Raw genomic sequence first — 21,188 nt, 5'->3', positions numbered from 1 at the left:
TATTTGGCACAGAGGAGGGTAGTGAGTTTTTCCCTGATTTACAATTACCATTTTGTATGTTTTACTATATAATGTCTTCCAGATAGCCATGTTTCCTCATGTGCTTGCATGCACCTCTCCTAAATCAAGGTGTTTTGGTACTTCCCTTATGCACTATGCTTTTCTACACTCTTACTAAACCATAGGTCAATGTAGTCTACCAGTCAACTGTCTATCCTGCCCTCTATTCATAGTGACAGTAGAGGTGGGTGGATGTTTATCCAGATCTGCAAAATGCTAACTAGCAATCATACCACACATAAAATCATTCAAATCTGCACCCAATGTTCAATATAAATCCACTCGATAGAAGAGTAGCTGAGAGTTCTCATTACTTCATGAAAGAACAGTGAAGACATGAAACATGCAGCTCAAAACCTCCCCTGTTAATCTTGTTTAGGGACAATACAGTTATCCTACCTAGATTATAGTACCCTACAACACCACAATGCAATGAAAAATTGTATTACTGTTTTCAATTGAGTACAATTCTACTCTAGGATGTAAACTGCAGTGAAAATGTCATTTGAATAATGGCGCAAAAGCCCTGTGCTATGAATGGTTCATTCCATGGATCAGTTGTGGGTCTCCTCTGGACAGATTGTAGAAAAGGCCCAGTAGCAGGCCAGTCTGGCTGGAGTTTTACTTCTGATGCTGATCATCATTCTCCTAAGTCTTCTTCACGTAGGCCTGTGTTCCCAGCAGACACAGTTATTCAGGGAAACTTAACACGCGTTCTGTCTCCTTTCCCATCTATTTCTAGACCTAGAACCTAACGCCTAAATATAGTCGCAATGTTTCAGTCTGATAACGCTTCTTCAAATGTCTCCTGTAGGCTACCTGCTCACATTCATCCACTCCACTCGAATATACACCGAGGGTACTAAACATTAGGAACACCTCCCTAATATTGAGTTGCACCCCTTTTTGCCCTCAGAACAGCCTCAATTCGTCGGAGCATGGAGTCTACAAGGTGTCCAAAGCGTTCGACAGGGATGCTGGCCCATGTTGACTCCACAGGGATGCTGGCCCATGTTGACTCCAATACTTCCCACTGTTGTGTCAAGTTGGCTGGATGTCCTTTGGATGGTAGACCATTCTTGATACACACAGGAAACTGTTGATTGTGAAAACCCAGCAGCATTGCAGTTCTTGACATACAAACTGTTGTGCCTGGCACCTACTACCATCCCCTGTTCAAAGGCACTTAGATATATTTTGTCTTGCCCATTGACCCTTTGAGTGGAACAAATACACAATCCATGTCTTAATTGTCTCAAGGCTTAAAAATCCTTCTTTAACCGGTCTCCTCCCCTTCATCTACACTGATTGAAGTGGATTTAACAAGTGACATCAATAAGGGGTCATAGCTTTCACCTGGGTTCCCCTGGTCAGTCTATATCATGGGAAGAGCCGTTCCTAATGTTTTGTACACTCAGTGTAATTCCAGCATCTTAACTGAGCAACGGCCATTCGATCAATGGAAAGAGACATCTGTTACAAAACAGCAAAATGTGTAATGACATTCGTAGATTGTGAATCCAAGCCTTCGATACTGACTAAGTCTACAAGGCAGGGGGGATGTATTCTTTGTCAGATAGAGATTCTCTACTTGATTGTGGAGTTGAAAACACAAACCATGATGATAAGCGCTCAGTTGTTAATTGGTATGCATTTATGCGTTGCTTATTGGTTGTGTGTGGTGCATTGGGACAGAAACCTGTTGGTGGGAAACACAGGAGGTTGGTGGCACCAGCAGAATTAGTGGAATGGTATCAAATACGTGAAACGCATGGTTTCCATGGTTTCCATGTGTTTGATGTGATTCCATTTGCTCCGTTCCAGACATTATTATGAGCCGTCCTCCCCTCAGCAGCCTCCACTGGTGGAAAAATCATTGCAAATATTTTATATAATTATAAATATAGCATCAAACTGTTAAAAATCTGATTTTCCCCTAGCTGATCATTGTCTGCTGCCTGCTCTGATTGTAGTGTAATGAGACAAGCAGGGAGAGTGAGCTCGTCCGTGGTGGTCGACGAACCCTCAACCTTCTGGCCCATAGCCCTGCGTGGCATCAACTGTACCACGAAACCATGCTGAAGTAGCAACGTTGATATCTACGTTTATAAACACAGGGTTGCTACAGTTACTGTTATTTATGGTGGTAATAATATTGTATGAGGGAGGAGGGTGTGCAAATGTTGTCACAGGACAAGGAGGAGGTCTGAGTAGACCCAGTAAATGTTGTCACAGGACAAGGAGGAGGTCTGAGTAGAACCAGTAAATGTTGTTACAGGACAAGGAGGAGGTCTGAGTAGACCCAGTAAATGTTGTTACAGGACAAGGAGGAGGTCTGAGTAGACCCAGTACATGTTGTTACAGGACAAGGAGGAGGTCTGAGTAGACCCAGTACATGTTGTTACAGGACAAGGAGGAGGTCTGAGTAGAACCAGTAAATGTTGTTACAGGACAAGGAGGAGGTCTGAGTAGACCCAGTAAATGTTGTTACAGGACAAGGAGGAGGTCTGAGTAGACCCAGTAAATGCTGTTACAGGACAAGGAGGAGGTCTGAGTAGAACCAGTAAATGTTGTTACAGGACAAGGAGGAGGTCTGAGTAGAACCAGTAAATGTTGTTACAGGACAAGGAGGAGGTCTGAGTAGACCCAGTACATGTTGTTACAGGACAAGGAGGAGGTCTGAGTAGACCCAGTAAATGTTGTTACAGGACAAGGAGGAGGTCTGAGTAGAACCAGTAAATGTTGTTACAGGACAAGGAGGAGGTCTGAGTAGACCCAGTACATGTTGTTACAGGACAAGGAGGAGGTCTGAGTAGACCCAGTAAATGTTGTTACAGGACAAGGAGGAGGTCTGAGTAGACCCAGTAAATGTTGTTACAGGACAAGGAGGAGGTCTGAGTAGACCCAGTAAATGTTGTTACAGGACAAGGAGGAGGTCTGAGTAGAACCAGTAAATGTTGTTACAGGACAAGGAGGAGGTCTGAGTAGACCCAGTAAATGTTGTTACAGGACAAGGAGGAGGTCTGAGTAGACCCAGTACATGTTGTTACAGGACAAGGAGGAGGTCTGAGTAGACCCAGTAAATATTGTTACAGGACAAGGAGGAGGTCTGAGTAGACCCAGTAAATGTTGTTACAGGACAAGGAGGAGGTCTGAGTAGAACCAGTAAATGTTGTTACAGGACAAGGAGGAGGTCTGAGTAGACCCAGTAAATGTTGTTACAGGACAAGGAGGAGGTCTGAGTAGAACCAGTAAATGTTGTTACAGGACAAGGAGGAGGTCTGAGTAGACCCAGTAAATGTTGTTACAGGACAAGGAGGAGGTCTGAGTAGACCCAGTAAATGTTGTTACAGGACAAGGAGGAGGTCTGAGTAGACCCAGTAAATGTTGTTACAGGACAAGGAGGAGGTCTGAGTAGACCCAGTACATGTTGTTACAGGACAAGGAGGAGGTCTGAGTAGACCCAGTAAATATTGTTACAGGACAAGGAGGAGGTCTGAGTAGACCCAGTACATGTTGTTACAGGACAAGGAGGAGGTCTGAGTAGACCCAGTAAATGTTGTTACAGGACAAGGAGGAGGTCTGAGTAGACCCAGTAAATGTTGTTACAGGACAAGGAGGAGGTCTGAGTAGACCCAGTAAATGTTGTTACAGGACAAGGAGGAGGTCTGAGTAGACCCAGTAAATGTTGTTACAGGACAAGGAGGAGGTCTGAGTAGACCCAGTACATGTTGTTACAGGACAAGGAGGAGGTCTGAGTAGACCCAGTAAATGTTGTTACAGGACAAGGAGGAGGTCTGAGTAGACCCAGTAAATGTTGTTACAGGACAAGGAGGAGGTCTGAGTAGACCCAGTAAATGTTGTTACAGGACAAGGAGGAGGTCTGAGTAGACCCAGTAAATGTTGTTACAGGACAAGGAGGAGGTCTGAGTAGACCCAGTAAATGTTGTTACAGGACAAGGAGGAGGTCTGAGTAGAACCAGTAAATGTTGTCACAGGACAAGGAGGAGGTCTGAGTAGACCCAGTAAATGTTGTTACAGGACAATGAGGAGGTCTGAGTAGACCCAGTAAATGTTGTTACAGGACAAGGAGGAGGTCTGAGTAGACCCAGTACATGTTGTTACAGGACAAGGAGGAGGTCTGAGTAGAACCAGTAAATGTTGTTACAGGACAAGGAGGAGGTCTGAGTAGACCCAGTACATGTTGTTACAGGACAAGGAGGAGGTCTGAGTAGAACCAGTACATGTTGTTACAGGACAAGGAGGAGGTCTGAGTAGACCCAGTAAATGTTGTTACAGGACAAGGAGGAGGTCTGAGTAGACCCAGTAAATGTTGTTACAGGACAAGGAGGAGGTCTGAGTAGAACCAGTAAATGTTGTTACAGGACAAGGAGGAGGTCTGAGTAGAACCAGTAAATGTTGTTACAGGACAAGGAGGAGGTCTGAGTAGACCCAGTACATGTTGTTACAGGACAAGGAGGAGGTCTGAGTAGAACCAGTAAATGTTGTTACAGGACAAGGAGGAGGTCTGAGTAGACCCAGTATATGTTGTTACAGGACAAGGAGGAGGTCTGAGTAGAACCAGTACATGTTGTTACAGGACAAGGAGGAGGTCTGAGTAGAACCAGTAAATGTTGTTACAGGACAAGGAGGAGGTCTGAGTAGAACCAGTAAATGTTGTTACAGGACAAGGAGGAGGTCTGAGTAGACCCAGTACATGTTGTTACAGGACAAGGAGGAGGTCTGAGTAGACCCGGTAAATGTTGTTACAGGACAAGGAGGAGGTCTGAGTAGAACCAGTAAATGTTGTTACAGGACAAGGAGGAGGTCTGAGTAGACCCAGTAAATATTGTTACAGGACAAGGAGGAGGTCTGAGTAGACCCAGTACATGTTGTTACAGGACAAGGAGGAGGTCTGAGTAGACCCAGTAAATGTTGTTACAGGACAAGGAGGAGGTCTGAGTAGACCCAGTACATGTTGTTACAGGACAAGGAGGAGGTCTGAGTAGACCCAGTAAATGTTGTTACAGGACAAGGAGGAGGTCTGAGTAGACCCAGTAAATGTTGTTACAGGACAAGGAGGAGGTCTGAGTAGACCCAGTAAATGTTGTTACAGGACAAGGAGGAGGTCTGAGTAGACCCAGTAAATGTTGTTACAGGACAAGGAGGAGGTCTGAGTAGAACCAGTAAATGTTGTCACAGGACAAGGAGGAGGTCTGAGTAGACCCAGTAAATGTTGTTACAGGACAATGAGGAGGTCTGAGTAGACCCAGTAAATGTTGTTACAGGACAAGGAGGAGGTCTGAGTAGACCCAGTACATGTTGTTACAGGACAAGGAGGAGGTCTGAGTAGAACCAGTAAATGTTGTTACAGGACAAGGAGGAGGTCTGAGTAGACCCAGTACATGTTGTTACAGGACAAGGAGGAGGTCTGAGTAGAACCAGTACATGTTGTTACAGGACAAGGAGGAGGTCTGAGTAGACCCAGTAAATGTTGTTACAGGACAAGGAGGAGGTCTGAGTAGACCCAGTAAATGTTGTTACAGGACAAGGAGGAGGTCTGAGTAGAACCAGTAAATGTTGTTACAGGACAAGGAGGAGGTCTGAGTAGAACCAGTAAATGTTGTTACAGGACAAGGAGGAGGTCTGAGTAGACCCAGTACATGTTGTTACAGGACAAGGAGGAGGTCTGAGTAGAACCAGTAAATGTTGTTACAGGACAAGGAGGAGGTCTGAGTAGACCCAGTATATGTTGTTACAGGACAAGGAGGAGGTCTGAGTAGAACCAGTACATGTTGTTACAGGACAAGGAGGAGGTCTGAGTAGAACCAGTAAATGTTGTTACAGGACAAGGAGGAGGTCTGAGTAGAACCAGTAAATGTTGTTACAGGACAAGGAGGAGGTCTGAGTAGACCCAGTACATGTTGTTACAGGACAAGGAGGAGGTCTGAGTAGACCCGGTAAATGTTGTTACAGGACAAGGAGGAGGTCTGAGTAGAACCAGTAAATGTTGTTACAGGACAAGGAGGAGGTCTGAGTAGACCCAGTAAATATTGTTACAGGACAAGGAGGAGGTCTGAGTAGACCCAGTACATGTTGTTACAGGACAAGGAGGAGGTCTGAGTAGACCCAGTAAATGTTGTTACAGGACAAGGAGGAGGTCTGAGTAGAACCAGTACATGTTGTTACAGGACAAGGAGGAGGTCTGAGTAGACCCAGTAAATGTTGTTACAGGACAAGGAGGAGGTCTGAGTAGAACCAGTACATGTTGTTACAGGACAAGGAGGAGGTCTGAGTAGACCCAGTAAATGTTGTTACAGGACAAGGAGGAGGTCTGAGTAGAACCAGTACATGTTGTTACAGGACAAGGAGGAGGTCTGAGTAGACCCAGTACATGTTGTTACAGGACAAGGAGGAGGTCTGAGTAGAACCAGTACATGTTGTTACAGGACAAGGAGGAGGTCTGAGTAGACCCAGTACATGTTGTGGACACTCAACCTGTTTTTCTTTCCATCAGAAAGTTCCAGGAAAATTCAAAAAACTGTTTTTGGAACTGGAGATGTTGACAGTAAGTTCATTATTTTTTATTGTTGAAGAGATCCTGTAATAATTAATGGGACTATACATGGAATTCTGCCTTGTACGTATAGTACTAGGAAAATATTGGGTCATCTGGTCATTAAATAGGTTACATGTTTTCACTGTTGAGTTAATAAAAGCAGGACACTTGATAATTTTCACCTGCTCTGGTCTCTTGGGACACAGTAACAGATGTTAGGGGTTGTGAGGGCTTCTGCAGTGCACATGTTTGAGTCCCAAATGGCACCCTATGCCTTACATAGTGCACTAGTTTTGACCAGATCCCTATAGGCCCTGGTCATAAGTATTCACTATATAGGGAATATGTTGCAATTTGGGACGCAGAAGACCACGTTTCTCCCCAAAGACAAGCATCACACATCACATCTGTCTCAACATGTCTTCACAGGACCCCTCTCTCAACCACAAAGCCTACAGGGACACTTTCAAGAAGACCAAGACGCCGAAGATCCCTTTCCTTCCTCTGCTACTGAAAGGTGCCTAAAACACTGCATCTTACTGTCATCACTGCCTCCTGAACCCTGCAGTGGTCTGTAATGTTACTGTCATCACTGCCTCCTGAACCCTGCAGTGGTCTGTAATGTTACTGTCATCACTGCCTCCTGAACCCTGCAGTGGTCTGTAATGTTACTGTCATCACTGCCTCCTGAACCCTGCAGTGGTCTGTAATGTTACTGTCATCACTGCCTCCTGAACCCTGCAGTGGTCTGTAATGTTACTGTCATCACTGCCTCCTGAACCCTGCAGTGGTCTGTAATGTTACTGTCATCACTGCCTCCTGAACCCTGCAGTGGTCTGTAATGTTATTGTCATCACTACCTCCTGAACCCTGCAGTGGTCTGTAATGTTACAGTCATCACTGCCTCCTGAACCCTGCAGTGGTCTGTAATGGTACTGTCATCACTGCCTCCTGAACCCTGCAGTGGTCTGTAATGGTACTGTCATCACTGCCTCCTGAACCCTGCAGTGGTCTGTAATGTTACTGTCATCACTGCCTCCTGAACCCTGCAGTGGTCTGTAATGTAACTGTCATCACTGCCTCCTGAACCCTGCAGTGGTCTGTAATGTTACTGTCATCACTGCCTCCTGAACCCTGCAGTGGTCTGTAATGTTACTGTCATCACTGCCTCCTGAGCCCTGCAGTGGTCTGTAATGTTACTGTCATCACTGCCTCCTGAACCCTGCAGTGGTCTGTAATGTTACTGTCATCACTGCCTCCTGAACCCTGCAGTGGTCTGTAATGTTACTGTCATCACTACCTTCTGAACCCTGCAGTGGTCTGTAATGTTACTGTCATCACTGCCTTCTGAACCCTGCAGTGGTCTGTAATGTTACTGTCATCACTGCCTCCTGAACCCTGCAGTGGTCTGTAATGTTACAGTCATCACTGCCTCCTGAACCCTGCAGTGGTCTGTAATGTTACTGTCATCACTGCCTTCTGAACCCTGCAGTGGTCTGTAATGTTACTGTCATCACTGCCTCCTGAACCCTGCAGTGGTCTGTAATGTTACTGTCATCACTGCCTCCTGAACCCTGCAGTGGTCTGTAATGTTAATGTCATTACTACCTCCTGAACCCTGCAGTGGTCTGTAATGTTACAGTCATCACTGCCTCCTGAACCCTGCAGTGGTCTGTAATGTTACAGTCATCACTGCCTCCTGAACCCTGTAGTGGTCTGTAATGTTACTGTCATCACTGCCTTCTGAACCCTGTAGTGGTCTGTAATGTTACTGTCATCACTGCCTCCTGAACCCTGCAGTGGTCTGTAATGTTACTGTCATCACTGCCTCCTGAACCCTGCAGTGGTCTGTAATGTTACTGTCATCCCTACCTCCTGAACCCTGCAGTGGTCTGTAATGTTACAGTCATCACTGCCTCCTGAACCCTGCAGTGGTCTGTAATGTTACTGTCATCACTGCCTCCTGAACCCTGCAGTGGTCTGTAATGTTACTGTCATCACTGCCTCCTGAACCCTGCAGTGGTCTGTAATGTTACTGTCATCACTACCTTCTGAACCCTGCGGTGATCTGAAATTCAGACAGAAATATTGTGAGCTAAACTTAAATCAGGATCGACGAACTAGCACTCAATATTTTAACGCTGCTACATTGTTCCCTTTCTCATAGATATCACTTTCATTCACGAGGGCAACAAAACGTTTCTCGATAACCTGGTCAATTTTGAAAAGCTGGTAAGTTGCTCCAGGATGACGGAGGGGGTTGAACATGTCAGTGTACCCAGTGTTTCCTCAACTATAGACGGTCTATAACGCAGAAACAAGGCCCTCTAAAATATGTGATGGATGTGTATTTGATGTGTATTTGAAGTGTATTTGATGTGTATTGTGTCCATCTCCTCTTGCAGCACATGATAGCCGACACGGTGCGTCTCATCAGACACTGTCAGGAGGATCACATGGGTGGGTGACGTGTGTGTGTGTGTGTTACTCTCACACAGTCTTAGATCAGCAATGACCATCAACTTTGATGAGCTTTCCCTGAACCTCCATACTCATGTCATTACTTACACGCAGTAGACAGGTCACAGTGTTGACGTTCTACAGTCATCCACTATAACACAGTAAACAGGTCACAGTGTTGACTTTCTACAGTCATCCACTATAACACAGTAAACAGGTCACAGTGTTGACTTTCTACAGTCATCCACTATAATACAGTAAACAGGTCACAATGTTGACTTTCTACAGTCATCCACTATAACACAGTAAACAGGTCACAGTGTTGACTTTCTACAGTCATCCACTTTAACACAGTAAACAGGTCACAGTGTTGACTTTCTACAGTCATCCACTATAACACAGTAAACAGGTCACAGTGTTGACGTTCTACAGTCATCCACTATAACACAGTAAACAGGTCAGTGTTGCCTTTCTACAGTCATCCACTATAACACAGTAAACAGGTCACAGTGTTGACGTTCTACAGTCATCCACTATAACACAGTAAACAGGTCAGTGTTGACTTTCTACAGTCATCCACTATAACACAGTAAACAGGTCACAGTGTTGACTTTCTACAGTCAGCCACTATAACACAGTAAACAGGTCACAGTGTTGACTTTCTACAGTCAGCCACTATAACACAGTAAACAGGTCACAGTGTTGACTTTCTACAGTCATCCACTATAACACAGTAGACAGGTCACAGTGTTGACGTTCTACAGTCATCCACTATAACACAGTAAACAGGTCACAGTGTTGACTTTCTACAGTCATCCACTATAACACAGTAAACAGGTCACAGTGTTGCCTTTCTACAGTCATCCACTATAACACAGTAAACAGGTCAGTGTTGCCTTTCTACAGTCATCCACTATAACACAGTAAACAGGTCACAGTGTTGACTTTCTACAGTCATCCACTATAACACAGTAAACAGGTCACAGTGTTGACTTTCTACAGTCATCCACTATAACACAGTAAACAGGTCACAGTGTTGACTTTCTACAGTCATCCACTATAACACAGTAAACAGGTCACAGTGTTGACTTTCTACAGTCATCCACTATAACACAGTAAACAGGTCACAGTGTTGACTTTCTATAGTCATCCACTATAACACAGTAAACAGGTCACAGTGTTGACGTTCTACAGTCATCCACTATAACACAGTAAACAGGTCACAGTGTTGACTTTCTACAGTCAGCCACTATAACACAGTAAACAGGTCACAGTGTTGACGTTCTACAGTCATCCACTATAACACAGTAAACAGGTCACAGTGTTGCCTTTCTACAGTTGTTGTACAGTAAAGATGACTCAACTACAGTAGTCAGCAGAATAACAGTACCCAATTAGATCATCAGTTCATCAATAACAACATTATATGTTACTATAGTAAATTGATTGAGTCATTAATGCTGAGAACCCCTACGGTACACAGCCACTTACAGTAATGAAGACTGTGTACCAACAACTATCTCCTGTCATGGATAATGCTCAGCTAGCATGTGTGTGTGTGTGTGTGTGTGTGTGTGTGTGTGTGTGTGTGTGTGTGTGTGTGTGTGTGTGTGTGTGTGTGTGTGTGTGTGTGTGTGTGTGTGTGTGTGTGTGTGTGTGTGTGTGTGTGTAAGCGCGTGTGTGTGTAAGCGTGTGTGCGTGTGTGTGTGTGTAAGCGTGTGTGTATATTTACTGTGTGGTTTACCTCCTAGGGAACGGGATGCCCCAGAAGAGCAGTCCGGAGGTACAGGCCTATGTCGACTACCTTCACATCATTGACAATCAGCAGACTCTGTTTGAACTGTCCCACAGACTGGAACCCCGTGTGTAGATAGACCACACATACACTCTCTGAGTCTGCCTCCCTCCACCCCTCGAAGTCAGACCACCAAGGAGAAGGGTGCCAACTAGTCTCTGGAAACACCCCTCAGAACTCTGTTACCAACTTAGAGAAACATGGGTTGGCCAACTCTACAGAGCCCAACTCTAACACACACACACACACACACACACACACACACACACACACACACACACACACACACACACACACACACACACACACACACACACACACACACACACACACACACACACACACACACACACACACACACACACACACAGGATTCTATTAATCAGCTACACACACAGCAGGACTTTGATGAGTTGAATTAGGTGGGTTAATGCAGGGCTGGAACAGAAGCCAGAGGAATAGGGTTGGCCAGAGCCGACAGAGAGATGACTGTGTGGTGCTGGCCAACCACAAGATGGCGCCAAAAGGCATACTGGAATACTGAGCAACGATGGAGCAGAGGTAACCAAAGAGCTTCTCAGTTTAACAAATAGATCTGGACCCGTATTGATCAAAGGATCCCAGAGTAGGAGTGCTGATCTAGGATTAGTTTAGCCTTTTGGATCATAATGAATGGACAGGGACCTAGATCAGCACTCCTACTCAGTGATGTCCTGGGATATAAATAGGTGGATAAACTTGGATCGCTGGTCGCAGTGAAAAAAGTAACGCTTCCTATTCTTTCAATGCATTTTTTTGCAAAAGTTGGGTACATTGTTGGGGCCCTCCCCCCAAAAAGGTGGGTACATTGTTGGGGCCCTCCCCCCAAAAAGGTGGGTACATTGTTGGGGCCCTCCCCCCAAAAAGGAGGGTACATTGTTGGGGACCTCCCCCAAAAATGTGGGTACATTGCGTTTACCCTACACCAATGATCGTACTCTGAGACGCTTTATGAATATGGACCCTGCTTCAGTCACTCTGTATTGATGGCTTCAGGTTGTTGTTATCTGCTTCCAAACAGGTGACCACACCTTGACTATCTATCTACACACAATGAATGAAAGCATCAACCTTCTGGGGACTTGAACACCAGGACACTACACTTGACAGACCTCCAGTGCTTGACCACCACACACTAAACTGATGTTAAACTAAATGGATTTAAACAACAATATTGAAAAGTGTGTGTGTGTGTGTGTGTGTGTGTGTGTGTGTGTGTGTGTGTGTGTGTGTGTGTGTGTGTGTGTGTGTGTGTGTGTGTGTGTGTGTGTGTGTGTGTGTGTGTGTGTGTGTGTGTGTGTGTGTGTGTGTGTGTGTGTGTGTGTGTGTTGCATAAATGTCACTTCCAAATACTGAAGAATATCATTCAAAATAGGCTCAATTACTGAAATTATATTTATTTTAGATGTATTTTCTGAGTAAAGTGAGAGGTAATAAAACCATCCTCATCAGCAGAATAAGGGTTATGTTACAGCTATAGATAATGTAATTAACCATCCTCAACAGTAGAAGGGTTATGTTACAGCTATAGATAATGTAATTAACCATCCTCAACAGTAGAAGGGTTATGTTACAGCTATAGATAATGTAATTAACCATCCTCAACAGTAGAAGGGTTATGTTACAGCTATAGATAATGTAATTAACCATCCTCAACAGTAGAAGGGTTATGTTACAGCTATAGATAATGTAATTAACCATCCTCAACAGCAGAAGGGTTATGTTACAGCTATAGATAATGTAATTAACCATCCTCAACAGTAGAAGGGTTTTGTTACAGTTATAGATAATGTAATTAACCATCCCCAACAGAATAAGGGTTATGTTACAGCTATAGATAATGTAATTAACCATCCTCAACAGCAGAAGGGTTATGTTACAGTTATAGATAATGTAATTAACCATCCTCAACAGTAGAAGGGTTATGTTACAGTTATAGATAATGTAATTAACCATCCTCAACAGTAGAAGGGTTATGTTACAGCTATAGATAATGTAATTAACCATCCTCAACAGTAGAAGGGTTATGTTACAGCTATAGATAATGTAATTAACCATCCTCAACAGTAGAAGGGTTATGTTACAGCTATAGATAATGTAATTAACCATCCTCAACAGCAGAAGGGTTATGTTACAGCTATAGATAATGTAATTAACCATCCTCAACAGTAGAAGGGTTTTGTTACAGTTATAGATAATGTAATTAACCATCCCCAACAGAATAAGGGTTATGTTACAGCTATAGATAATGTAATTAACCATCCTCAACAGCAGAAGGGTTATGTTACAGTTATAGATAATGTAATTAACCATCCTCAACAGTAGAAGGGTTATGTTACAGTTATAGATAATGTAATTAACTATCCTCAACAGTAGAAGGATTATGTTACAGCTATAGATAATGTAATTAACCATCCTCAACAGTAGAAGGGTTATGTTACAGTTATAGATAATGTAATTAACTATCCTCAACAGTAGAAGGATTATGTTACAGTTATAGATAATGTAATTAACCATCCTCAACAGTAGAAGGGTTATGTTACAGTTATAGATACTGTAATAAACCATCCTCAACAGTAGAAGGGTTATGTTACAGTTATAGATAATGTAATAAACCATCCTCAACAGTAGAAGGGTTATGTTACAGTTATAGATAATGTAATAAACCATCCTCAACAGCAGAAGGGTTATGTTACAGTTATAGATAATGTAATAAACCATCCTCAACAGTAGAAGGGTTATGTTACAGTTATAGATAATGTAATTAACCATCCTCAACAGTAGAAGGGTTATGTTACAGTTATAGATAATGTAATAAACCATCCTCAACAGTAGTAGAAGGGTTATGTCACAGTTATGGACTTAGCTGTGGACTTAGATGTTTGGTCTTAGCTGTGGACAATCAGAGACGTATCTTGAGGCATCAGATCCGTTGCCTGTCATGTCTCTGTATCTGGCACTATAAAGAAACAGCAATACACAGTCAACACTTTTGCCTTTGAATATTCATGTCCAGTTAAAATGCCTTTGCCTTTTTCTTTCAGTGGCAGTATTAGTTCATCTTATAGAAATGGCTTCCCAACATTGTAATAAACTGTACATGTATCCCCCTGCAGGATGTTGTATCCTGTTCTAGAGAATCCTCTTTGTGAGTGTTTGACTGGTTTTGAAAAGAGATTAGACCATGATATAGAGATTCTTCAGTAGCACCAGCAGTTCTCCTGTTGTGGATTCCCTTGATATGTAATGTGTGTATCACAGAGATAGAACAGTTCTATATCCATGGTGTGTATGGTGTTTTGAGGCAGGTCATGTACTATAGATTCCATCTATATACTGTAGTATGTTGTGCATTCCCTGGTTGGACATGGAGATTGGATAATTATTTATTATTATGATAATAGACTTATTTATTTGCTGGTTGTGCACTACTTTTGACCAGGTAGTGTACTATGTAGGGAATAGGGTATAATTTCTGTGTTTTTTACCTGCCGTGGGGTTCCAATGGGTTAGGAACTGGTCTGCATGATGTGGTAAAGCCATGGATTGACCCCCAAGTAAAATATGCATGTAACAAAAAGCATTTCCTTGTGAAGTAGTTGTATTCTACATGTCGCTGCAATGCCCAAATCAGCATGTACTAACAAATATTATTTCCAAAAGGGAAACAAAAGCAATACTAAGTCACTGCTCTTCTCTCTCTCATCACTCTTTTCTTTATGCTTTTCATTTTTTACAAGCATTTTGAAATGTTAAATAATAAATCAAATGTTTTGTTTTATGAATACAGTGTGTTGACTTTCTTTGGAAAGAAGCGCGATACATACTTAGGTATACTCTAGAATTGAGATGAGCGAGATGCAAGACTTCGTTCTCACAGTCGCACAGCGTCTGCGCATGTGCGCGGGTTCGCTTCACGCTGATTCATCATCTGAAACTACTATCACATGGTCAAGCGATGAACACAGACGTTGACGTTAAAACTTTGACGTTGACGTTTTTTGTTTCATGTTTCGTAACTAAAATACAACATGCTCTCTCAGAAATAATGCCTTAAATATTCAGTCTTCATCCTCAAGGTTGATATTCACCAAACAAAAATCTATCAATTATCACTATCTGCACACTTTGCATAGAGCCTAGTACAACAACAAACAAGACCAGCTTTCCTCCAGTTCCCTAAAAGCATCTGTGCCCCAGCCCGATGCCCTCATTGGCCTTAACCAGGTGCCCTGTGTGGCCTTTAACATGCCTCTCTATGCCATTCCCCCTGCTGGGCCAGGCTGTACACCCTGCCATTTCCTCACCAACATCCTGGGCACCCCCTCATTTTCCCGTCACATAATCACTGCCTAGCTGCCGCCGCCACACGCTAATGGGAGGAAGAGAGGAGGCAGATGAAGACCTAGGCTGTGTCCCAAATGGCACCCTATTCTCTATATAGTGCACTGCTTTTGGACTACTACTGGTCCAAAGTAGTGCACTATGTAGCGAGGGAATAGGCTGCCAATTTGAGACACAGCCCTAGAGAGCGGAGGGAAGGCTTCATTTCCCCGTGGAGGATACAACAAACCCACAGAATCAACCTTCCATCTGCTGCCTGTTCTGTTGTTGTAGCCTGACAGTGTAGAAGCCACTTTGGCTCCCAGGAAGGAATTAAGTGCAAGACAACAGCTATTTGCGTCGGAGTGCGTTGGGTGCCGGGTGAGATGACAGAATCCTTCTATGTGGGACTCCAACTAAAGATTACCGTGGTGACGTTAATTGGTGAATGTGCTCATAGAAGTGTGTAATTTAATGAGTTTAACAACACAAAATGTGCATCAGTCATATCCGTTTCACACAGGTGTGTGGTTTTAAAGGGGCAGTGCAGTTAAAAATGTGGTCCTGTGTTTTTTTTATATATTTCCACACTATGAGGTTGGAATAATACTTTGAAATTGGGAGAATTATGATAATGAACTTTTAGTGAAAGAGCTGTTTGAAAAGACCTCCTGAAATGTCAGCTTGTGTGGCTGGGTGTTTTTTTTTGGACCGCCTGGTGACATCACCATGCTGTATAAGTTAATAGACCAATAACAAAGAGTTTGTCCTCCTCTCTGCCAATAACAGGACATTCAGGTTACACATCCCGCCCATTAGGCTCCTCCAATTATGACCCTCTCTCAGACCACTCCCAGACAGTCCTAGCAAAATTATTGCTTGAGAAATTGCATTTTGCTAAGGCGGTAAGAAGCAATTTGTGTTTATTTTTGACCATTTTAATAAGGTACATAAATGTTACCCAGAAATTATTTGATATTGAGATACAAATGGCTGCATTGGAGTACTATGGAACAAGGCCAACAGACGGCACCATAGCCTTAATCTGCAGCAGGCAACTGTCATCTCATCAGCTTGAGGCGTCTTTGTGATTTTACCACCACCTCCCACCTCCCCAAGCCACAACACCCCGTATACATCAGCAAGGTCAAACAATAATATTGATCATCTTTAAATGTACACAGTTTAAATTAAACATTATGAAATGGTTAGTTATATATAGTTGATTATCATTATTGCATAGGCTACTAGTTTAATCTCTGTGGAGCTGCATGCTCTTTTCTCGGTGAAGATTTTTTTAAATAGATTCCTCTCTGGGTGAGAATAGGATCAGAACCTTGACTGAGAACCATGGGTGATATTTCATCATAACGCTGACATACAGTAGAGCTCCAGAGAGATCCAACACTGACATTATACCTCCCGCCTGGGGGCGTCGGTGCACCCCAAAGGCCACACTACTCTCTATATAAGCCCCATATGGGCCCTGATCAAAACAAGTGCACTATATAAGGAATAGGGTGCCATTTGGGACGCTGTCTATGACTCAATGACAGTACAATCAAACTACTGACCCCACGTTTAGAATATTTGGGTTATGGGTTGTTTTGTTTTGTTCATCTAGTTAATCTAGCTCATCATGAAAGTCAACTTCACTTGCTACATTTCCCCTCCTCTCTGGATCACATGACCTTGTTGTTGTCTGCTCATTCTGTGTGTGGTTTAATTCAGTCCAGAGAGCTTGATAACCAGACTCTATAACACAGAGCATAGAGAAATAAAGGAGGGCTGGTCTAATCTGTAGCTGCTCTTCATAGAGAGGTATCAGTAGGATCTCTGTGAATAAGGTCCTCTACATCGCCATGCCCTGAATGAATTACACCAGTCTGTTAGTATTCTGTCTCTGGTGTACAAAAAGGTCAATGTCAAACGCAGCTCATTTAAAAGTCAATAGGCGCCGTGCACACATCTCCTGGGAATGCCAGGCCTGGGACTCTGCTCCAGACGCTATTGTGTATCATTCTGTTAGTTGACCTTCCAATGAAATATGCTCTCCATACTGAATTACATGGTCCAAATAGAGGCAGAAGTTCCCGACAAATCCTGCTCCCTCTTGGCTAGTAATTCAAACATATTTATTTACACCAACAAGGAAATATTTTCTTTAATTCCTCATTGTTCATATTGACATTTTAATTTGCATTGGTGTAATACTGAAAGTAATAAAAAAATACATACAGAGAAAAGTATGTCAGTTATTGCTTATATAACATAGAAATTAGTACTTTTTAAAATCCTAGCTTGTTATCACCAACATCACCAACAAACTATCATGGTTCGAACACACCGAGAAAGTCGTGAAGAAGTCACGACAATGCGTTTTACCCCAGATGGCGCGTACCCCAACTAAACAAGGGCCAAGCTTCCTGCCATCCAGGATCTATATGCCAGGCGGTGTCAGAGGAAGGCCCAAAACATTGTCAGAGACTCCAAGCACCCATTTCATGTTCTCTCTGCTACCGCACACCAAGCGGTACCGGAGTGCCAAGTCTAGTTCCAAAAGACTCCTTAACAGCTTCCACCCCAGAGCCATAAGACTGCTGAACAATTCATCAAATGGCCCCCCAGACTATTTGCATTGACCCCCCCCCCCCACCCCTTGATTTTACACTGCTTCTACTCACTGTTTATTATCTATGCATAGTCACTTCACCTTTACCTATATGTACAAATGTCCTTGACTAACCTGTACATTGACTCGGTACCCCCTGTATATAGCCTCATAGTTATTTTATTGTCTTACTTTTTAAAAAACTTTAGTTGTTTAGTAAATATTTTCTTAACTCTATTTTCTTAAAACTGCAATGTTGGTTAAGGGCTTGTAAGTAAGCATTTCACGGTAAGGTCTACAGCTGTTCTATTCAGCGCTTGTGACACATACAATTTGTTTGATTTATAGGTTATAAAAGCTACAAAAATACAAATAGTTTCTTGTTCTACGATGCATGATTCAAGAGACACACCTTAATACCTCATCCCTACATGACACAGCATAATACCTCATCCCTACATGACACAGCATGGAACACTATGCTGCTCTGTCAATCAAACAGTTGTCATTGTGCTGTGTCAGTGGTTAGATCAGTGTTTCCCCTAGATTCTTTTCCAGATGGCGCGTACCTCAACTAAACAATGGCAGGGGAAGTATATGACATACTTTATCAACAGCAGACTTGCAGGATGCCCGATAAATTAAAATAGGTTTGCCAACGTTATGGAGTTACTGCTGTCTGTTTAGAAAGAAATGTAATAATTCAGAATAGCCTACTACACCACGAAGAAGACTAAAATGTAGCCACAGAGGATAAGTAGCTTATTTTATAAATAGCCTAAAGTAGCATGTCTGGTGAACAGGTCAGGGTTCTATAGCTGCAGGCAGAACAGCAGAAACTGGATCAGCAGCACGACAAGCAGGACTGGGTACAGGGACAGCCAGGAGTCGTCAGGCCAGGTAGTCCTGAAGAGCATCCCTGGGAGGGAGGGAGGGAGGGAGGGAGGGAGGGAGGGAGGGAGGGAGGGAGGGAGGGAGGGAGGGAGGGAGGGAGCATACCTATGATCACACAGGTCACCAGATAAGACAGGAGAATTACACCAGATAGGACAGACTGACCCTAGCCCACCGGCACATAGACTATTGCAGAATAGATACTGAAGACTGAGACAGTTCTCCTATTGACTCCTATGTGGGGGGTTTTCTCCCCTAAAGAGGCATTTCTCAGTGTTTTCTGTGAACTTCCCGTCGGCTGAGGTGCAGGACTCCATCTATAGTCACATCCGGATTGGTCATCTGCAGCAGGTGTTAAAGACGGCCCCCTCAGCTGTGTTGAAGACAGCCCTCTCCGTGCTCCAGGCAGCCCTCCACCACAGCATGCTCAACAACTTCCTGCCCACTGCAGTCAAGTTCCATTACATCTTCAACCTACCGGACCTCGCCAACATCTTTCAGCTAATGATGGTGGGGTTTAAGTAATATACCCTAAACACTATATACCCTAAACACTACTGTAAAAGTGACATGATCTGACACCTTTCACAATCACTCCAGGTGGCAGACATTCACCCACGGTTCTCTTGTCCTGCTCTGAACGGATCTGACACATCTTTTAGTTTAGCTATGATCAATATAAACTATGCTCAGTTAAAAGTGGTATTTTGATGAACATTGGTCATGTGTGTTTTTGTAGGGCCTTCTGATGTCAGGGCCAGAGTGTGTGAGACAGGACGGTGACCTGGTACAGCTGTGGATCCATGAGTCTAGCAGGGTGTAGTCAGACAGACTGGTGGAGACTAGCGACAGAGTGCTGTGAAGTTTGTTACCAAACCTGGTAAACATGGCAGCAGGTAGCCTAGTGGTTAGAGGCAGGTAGCCTAGTGGTTAGAGGCAGGTAGCCTAGCGGTTAGAGGCAGGTAGCCTAGCGCTTAGAGGCAGGTAGCCTAGCGCTTAGAGGCAGGTAGCTTAGCAGTTAGAGGCAGGTAGCTTAGCAGTTAGAGGCAGGTAGCCTAGTGGTTAGAGTGTTGGACTAACAACCAAGAAGTTGCAAGATCGAATCCCTGAGCTGACAAGGTAAAAATCTGTCATTCTGCTCCTGAACAAGGCCATCATTGAAAATAAGAACTTGTTCTTAACTGACTTGCCTACTTAAATAAAGGTTTTTAAAAAACATCCCAGTTTAAAAGCCAATTTCCTGAAATTCAACTCATTTTGTCCTGAAGCTGAAATATAGTTTTAACATTTTTAAAGCAATTTTGTGGGCACTTCTATACATTTTGCTATGGAGCTGAGATATAATAATTTTGCAGTTTTTAAGCAAATTTCCTGCATTTCTACGCATCTTGACATGGCTAATGCTGTGTTCCTATGCTCAAACATTATGACCAAATCAACAATGTCTTGAGATGTTGCTTCAATATATCCACATAATTTTCCTACCCCATGATGCCATCTATTTTGTGAAGTGCACCAGTCCCTCCTGCAGCCTAGCACGCCCACAACATGATGCTGCCACCCCCGTGCTTCACGGTTGGGATGGTGTTCTTCGGCTTGCGAGCTTCCCCCTTTTTCCTCCAAACATAACAATGGTCATTATGGCCAAACAGTTCTATTTTTGTTTCATCAGACTAGAGGACCGCAGTCTGGCTTTTTTTATGGCGGTTTTTGAGCAGTGGCTTCTTCCTTGCTGAGCGGCCTTTCAGGTTATGTCAATATAGAACTCGTTTTACTGTGGATATAGATACTTTTGTACCGGTTTCCTCCCGCATCTTCACAAGGTCCTTTGCTGTTGTTCTGGGATTGATTTGCACTTTTCTCACCAATGTACGTTAATCTCTAGGAGACAGAACGCGTCTCCTTCCTGAGCAGTATGACGACTGCGTGGTCCCATGGTGTTTATACTTGCGTACTATTGTTTGTACAGATGAATGTGGTACCTTCAGGCATGTGGAAATTGCTCCCAAGGATGAACCAGACTTGTGGAGGTCTACAAATTCTTTTTTTCTGATGTCTTGACTGATTTCTTTTGATTTCCCCATGATGTCAAGCAAAGAGGCACTGAGTTTGAAGCTAGGCCTTGAAATACATCCACAGGTACACCTCCAATTGACTCAAATGATGTAAATTAGCCTATCAGAAGCTTCTAAAGCCATGACATCATTTACTGGAATTTTCCAAGCTGTTTAAAGGCACAGTGAACTTAGTGTATGTAAACTTCCGACTTCAACTGTAGGTCCATTATCTTTGTACACACTTTCTATTGGTTTGTCGTCATTTCAATTTACACTGAAAGTGTTTTTTCATACCGAAAATGTGTGAAAAAAAGAAAATCGTCCCGTGACCAACCTCAAGGTAAACACACACACACACCCGAGGAAGGTCTACACCACACAGAACCTCAA

The 21,188-nt window shown here is 43.3% G+C and overlaps 1 protein-coding gene, 1 long non-coding RNA gene and 1 pseudogene across 2 annotated transcripts in view; all 3 read left to right on the top strand.

The window, feature by feature from the left end:
* LOC129856911 (rap guanine nucleotide exchange factor 5-like) overlaps positions 1-11,833 on the top strand; it is a 77,707-nt gene extending 65,874 nt beyond the window's left edge. Inside the window, exons 14-18 of the mRNA XM_055924671.1 lie at positions 6,578-6,628; positions 7,049-7,136; positions 8,787-8,851; positions 9,025-9,079; positions 10,831-11,833. Of these exons, the coding sequence (XP_055780646.1) occupies positions 6,578-6,628; positions 7,049-7,136; positions 8,787-8,851; positions 9,025-9,079; positions 10,831-10,949 (378 nt within the window). The 3' untranslated portion in view covers positions 10,950-11,833. The remainder of the gene's footprint in view (positions 1-6,577; positions 6,629-7,048; positions 7,137-8,786; positions 8,852-9,024; positions 9,080-10,830) is intronic.
* LOC129856913 (uncharacterized) lies at positions 3,225-3,794 on the top strand. The gene is made up of 3 exons (XR_008759834.1): positions 3,225-3,296; positions 3,340-3,468; positions 3,598-3,794. It is a non-coding gene; the product is annotated as an uncharacterized LOC129856913 (long non-coding RNA).
* A 6,802-nt stretch (positions 11,834-18,635) lies between the features above and the next one.
* The window catches only part of LOC129856762 (dynein axonemal heavy chain 11-like), a 42,478-nt pseudogene continuing 39,925 nt past the window's right edge, over positions 18,636-21,188 (top strand).

The sequence above is a fragment of the Salvelinus fontinalis genome, chromosome 6, assembly GCF_029448725.1.
Source record: "Salvelinus fontinalis isolate EN_2023a chromosome 6, ASM2944872v1, whole genome shotgun sequence".
Lineage (NCBI taxonomy): Eukaryota > Metazoa > Chordata > Actinopteri > Salmoniformes > Salmonidae > Salvelinus > Salvelinus fontinalis.
Note: the sequence above shows the minus strand (reverse complement) of the source record. Positions and strands in the feature narration are given on the sequence as shown.